Source organism: Nicotiana sylvestris, chromosome 10 (assembly GCF_000393655.2).
Source record: "Nicotiana sylvestris chromosome 10, ASM39365v2, whole genome shotgun sequence".
NCBI lineage: Eukaryota > Viridiplantae > Streptophyta > Magnoliopsida > Solanales > Solanaceae > Nicotiana > Nicotiana sylvestris.
This window is the reverse complement of record NC_091066.1, coordinates 170,260,326-170,265,948: the sequence shown is the minus strand read 5'-3', so window position 1 is coordinate 170,265,948 and position 5,623 is coordinate 170,260,326. Positions and strand designations below refer to the sequence as shown.

Below are 5,623 nucleotides of genomic sequence, written 5' to 3'. Positions count from 1 at the left end.
AATTTTTCACACAAGTCAAACATGACACCACGAACCTATTCCATCTTCTAGAATTCCATTCCGCCCCCGATAACAAATTTTCCACTGCCGACCAAAAATTGTCAAATTTTCAACTTTGGCCAATTCAAGCCTAATTCCGCTACGAACCTCCAAATTACAATCCGGGCGCGCTTCTATGTCCAAAATCACCCAACAGAGCTAACGAAACCATTAGAAATCCAATCCGAGGTCAAATACTAAAACATCAAAACTTGGTCAAACCTTTCAAATTTAAAGCTTCAAGCTGAGAATCCTTCTTCCAAATCTATTCTGATTACCCTAAAAACCAAAATCGACGATTTACATAAGTCATAATACATCACACATGTATCTCATGCCCGAGAACTGGCGAGCGAAGTACAAATACTCAAAACGATCGGTCGGGTCATTACACTCACTATGCCCTCTCTGCTGCAGAAATTATCGAACTCAGAATTATAAAATTCGAACTCATTGTCAGTTCAAAGACGCTTAATCCCAAGAATTTTGCCCATGACTAGAACTCACAGCACAGACTTCCCCTACATAGTCACTATCATCAGAATTATTTCCAGTGTCAACAATATTTGCCGACTTATCTATTTTCTACTTCCCTCTTTTCTCCTTCAGCTTAGGACAATATCTCATGTAGTGACCTTGCTCCCTGCACTCATAACAATGTTGCTTCCTTGCTCTAGACTTTAATCTGGCGATTGACCTTTTCCTGTTAAAGTCTTTTTGTTATGTTTTTCCTCTAACCACAAGACCCTCGCCCTCAATTCTGTTGTCTGAAAAACTCTTTTTCAACTCTTTAGATTTTAATGCATTACTAATATCTTCTAGTGAAATTTTGTTTTTCCCATATAGCAGGGTATCGACAAAAGTATCATAAGACAGTGATAAAGAACATAACACAATCAAGGCCTGATCCTCACTCTCAATTTTGATATCCACATTCTTCAAGTCCATTATAATTGAATTAAACTCATCAATGTGAGTTTTAACAGGTGTACCTTCATTCATACGGAGATTGTATAACCTCTTTTTCAGGCAGAGGCGATTTGTTAGCGATTTCATAAGAATACAGATCTTCCAGCTTCTTCCATACCGTTGATGCAGAAGTTTCTTCAGCAATTTCCCGACAAACGCTACTCGCTCATGAATATCGCACTCAAAGCCCTCTCCTTCGGGTCTGCCTTCTCTGTCTCTTTCATCTCTTCAGAAAAATCCTCATCAATTGCCTTCCATAACTCTTGTAACACCAATGATGATTTCATCATAATCTTCCATAGACTGAAACTAGAACCTCTGTCAAATTTCTCTACTTCGTACTTTGTTGAAGATGATGAAGACATCTTAACCCTAGATTATATGTAGAAACCCGAACCTTACTCTGATACTAATTGTTGCAGAATATTGTAGGTTAACTAGCACACAATCACACACAAAGCAAATAGAGAAGAAAAATCGACACAAGGCAAAAACAAAGAGAGTTTTCCACTATGAATGAGAAGAAAAGTACTATACAATCTACAAAATCTCCAACTACAACCCCTATCTAAAGATCTCAAAAGATCTCAAACCTATAAGAGAAAGGTTTCCCAATTTGACTGGGACAATAGCTTTTTCTTTCCCAAATCTATTAGGACAATGAGTTTTCCTAAACCTATAGGGATTATGGGTTTCCTAAAAATACAAGGAAATAATTCAAGCCACAAATAACAACACACTACTGTAAACCCCTCTAACCTCGTATGTTCTTCAAACGCACGATGTGGATAACACATCATCATCCATATCAGATTTTGTATGACATCATTATTTTTTCTCTTTAATTTAAAATTTTTTAATTTCTTTTTCTTTTTCTTTTTCACTCCACTCATCCGCTACCCTTGACCACCTCTCTCTATTTTTCCACAACAGAAACAACACCACAACTTTCTACCTTTACCAGTACACTACAGCCATGGACAACTAAAAATCACTATTCTCCAATTTTACATCGTTCACATCTCCCCTTCAGAGATTTTTGTCCAACGCCGCCACTCACTACTTCAATCCATCATGTGAACCACGTTGAACAACTTTCCTCCATTGATGATATTGCACCACAACTGAAATTACTCAATATCCTCATATGTCTATATAATTTTACATTGTACACCCCACCTAATTTCACAAAGACCTTCGTCAACCACTCTTTAAACTACCAAATTTTTTTCCAGATATTCAGCTTCTTCTCTCGATAAAATAAATTCACTATTAAATATCGACTCCACCACTTGAAAATTCGTTAGTCATGAGACGATCCTTACCCAAAATAGATTAAACACTACAACAGCCATAGTTCTAATTTATCTCAAAAATACTAATGTTGGTTGCTCTTCAGAAAAGGGTTCTTAATTTATTTTTTTTTCCCAAATAATGAGTCAAGGTTTATAAAAATGGAAAGGAGGAAGATGGGAAAGGAAAAAGGGGAGAAAACGATGGAGGAGGGATGGGGAAATAAGGGGAAAAGGGGAACGGTAGAAATATAAAAAGAAAACGGGGGAGGGGATGGAGAAAGGGGACATATTTTGTTTTTTATTATTTTAATTTTTTATATTTCACTTTTTTTCTTATTTTAATTATTTTTAGTTTAACTTTTTATATTTACGCTCATTATACGTGTGAAGTTCAAGTATTTTGTCCAACTCCGTCATCAAGTTGCCACATATGCTCGGTTAATAGTTAGAGGGGTTTAAAGTAGTGTTTTTAATAACTACGAGTGTCTGGATGAAACTCTCTTGAGTAGAGGGACCGGAATAACAAAACGAGACAAGTAGAGATATTTATTAGGCTATTCTGCCATATATCTATATCTATCTGTATTATTATAAAAGCACGAATGTTCCACGCTAAATATTGAACGATAAAAATATCTTTGAAATATTATGTGATTTTTATGCCCTTAAAATTTAAATTATATTTTTAAGACTAATGTCCAAAAAGGTACAGTATTTGAATTCTTGTAGACTCCAAGTTCTTATAAATTAAGACTATCAGTTCATGACTCTCAGTAGAATTCTATTGGCTATTCAAACAAGGAGACTACTGAGGTCTCCAATTAGCTTTAGAATAATAATCATATTTGGTCTAGAAGTTCAGTCTATACTATGGTTATCAAGTGAAAGGCACCTTCCATGACATCCTATATAGTTGAAAGAATCGAAGAAGGCGTCAACAATATTTTTTGATGTATATATATATATATCTTAATGGTTCCATATTCTTGCGTCTAATAAGCTTTTCCTATTTACTTTATAGTTTTGTATGGATTATTGCGTATTGTAACTTTTTATTTTTTTTTGCTTATAATCGATTCGCACCACAGTTCTCACCACAAGGTGTCTTACCTCAAACAATAGTTTGTAAAGTTCCCTGCAGTATTTCACCTATAGGCTCGAATATGACATCACGGCGAGTATAATCATGAATCACTAGTATTGTTGGACTTTAAGCCATTGGGCTTTAAAAGAGAAGAAGTGTGAATTAGAAATGGAGGGAAAATGAAAATTTGAAGAAGTGAACATTTGTCTTGCACTTTGTCCCTCATTGGTGAGGGACAATCACATTTATGTGCTTATATATAGATTCACTTCTTAAAGCTCTTAAAAGGAGTTGAAGAGAATGAACCCTCGCGTCGTCGTCGTCGCTCGCTCGGCTTTGGCTTTGTCAAACGATCGATAAGATTATTTTTGGACAAAATTTATTTAATTATTTAATAATTAATTAAATGTCAAATCACTGCTGAACGTTCAGAGGGCCTCGCTGGCCGCAGTTCTGCCGCGACCGCGGTAGAATCGCAGCAGTCAGATTCAGAGAAGCTCTCTGGCCGCGGTTCGGCCGCGATCGCGGTAGAACCGCGGCAGGCCGCGTATTTTCTGAAAAGGCATCTTTCCAGACACCTCTTCTGATATTTGCCTATAAATTCTGAGGCAAGGCCGCATCTTCTATATACGAAAAAGACTCTAGAACTTCTTTCTTTCTGAATATATTGCATCCTAATTCGCAGTCTCTCTCTCTCAAATTCGTAAGTGTGATTTTGCTCCGTTCTTTGAGTTCGTTGGTATCCTGCAGTTTGTATTGCCACTGTTGCAGGAAGGTTTATTCCGTTTTATCCTGGGAGGATTTAATCCATTACCTTGGCAACGTGTGAGGGGGTTAAAATTCCTTAAGGACGCACAAGAAAATTGTGGACTCGGAATATTTCTGATTCTTTACTATTTTATATATTTCTTTATTCTTCTAACAGTTTCCTGAATTTTGTTTTAACTCAGTAACGTTAACAAGTATTTCATTTACTTTTTCTTTTGTTGATCTCTAACCTATTTTTTTTAGATAGAAAAGGAATCAATAGCAATTGAGTACCTAAGTAGGAGTCTAAAGGAATCATCAAAGAAGACAAAATTTCATTATCATCCCAGATGTTCAAAGCTAGCAATCACTCATTTATGCTTTGATTATGATCTACTACTATTTGCTAGAGGAGACTTATCATCAGTGATCACTATGCAACAGTGTTTCAATCAGTTTTCAGCAGCCTCAGGCCTCAAAGCAAACATGGGCAAGAGTTCAATTTATTTTGGAAATGTGAACAGAGAAGAGAGATACAATTGTGCAGGAACTGGGATTGCTTGAAGATGAACTACCTTTTAAATACTTAGGGGTTACATTATTAACTAAGAAGTTATCTCTGGTGCAATGGCAACCACTTATTGAAAAAATAGTGGCAAGGATATCAGCATGGACAACAAAGAAGTTATCTTATGGGGGGAGAGTACAGCTTGTGCAAACTGTTCTATTTGGTGTCCAAGCATATTGGGCTCAACTCTTTGTACTGCCTGCCAAAGTTTTGAAAACCATTGATGCTTACTGTCGCAGCTATGTATGGTCTGGTTGCAACACCATCAGTAAGAAAGCTTTAGTGTCATGGGAAAGAGTATTTGCTCCAAAGAGTGTTGGAGGCCTGGGCTTGGCTAATTTACAAAAGTGGAATAAAGCTGCTATAGCAAAGAGCTTTTGGGATCTTGCTCAGAAGCAAGACAAGCTATGGATAAAGTGGATTCATGCATATTACATTAAAGGCCAAGCAATAAAAACAATGACAATTCCACAACAAGCATGCTGGATGACAAGAAAGATCATGGAAGCCAAGACAACTTTTGAAGGACTACACTGGAGATTCAAGAAAGGAAAGAACATTACAAGACAAATATATGTCCAGCTGATAGGGGAGGATACAAGAGTACCATAGAAAGGCATAATGTTTAACAATACAGCCCAACCTAAAGCAAAGTTTATGCTATGGTTACAACTACAAACTGATAGGTTAGTAAAATGGGGTTTGGTAATGGATACACAATGTGTCATGTGCAGAAATGTAGAGGAAACTCATGAGCATCTATTCTGGGAACGTATCCTTGCTAAAGAGGTTTGGAACAAAGTGAACCAGTGGGCACAAGACAAACCAATGATTGCAAAAGATTGGCAGCAGCATCAATAGGAGATTATTAAAAGAGCTAAAGGGAAGAATCAAACTGCACAGATATTCAAGATGATATAT

General features: G+C 36.6%; 1 protein-coding gene across 1 annotated transcript; it reads left to right on the top strand.

Moving 5' to 3' along the window:
- Positions 1-2,462: 2,462 nt before the first annotated feature.
- LOC138880248 (uncharacterized) lies at positions 2,463-5,314 on the top strand. Its single transcript, XM_070159927.1, has 3 exons — positions 2,463-2,543; positions 4,399-4,606; positions 4,659-5,314. Exons 1-3 carry the CDS (start codon positions 2,463-2,465, stop codon positions 5,312-5,314), a joined length of 945 nt encoding a protein of 314 aa, XP_070016028.1.
- Positions 5,315-5,623: the final 309 nt, after the last annotated feature.

Coding starts and splice junctions, on each gene's coding strand:
- LOC138880248 (XM_070159927.1), top strand. CDS start 2,463: ATGGAAAGGAGGAAGATGGGAAAGGAAAAAGGGGAGAAAACGATGGAG. Junction 2,544..4,398: donor ATAAGGGGAAAAGGGGAACG/GTAGAAATATAA, acceptor TATTTTTTTTAG/ATAGAAAAGGAATCAATAGC. Junction 4,607..4,658: donor TCAGTTTTCAGCAGCCTCAG/GCCTCAAAGCAA, acceptor AAATGTGAACAG/AGAAGAGAGATACAATTGTG.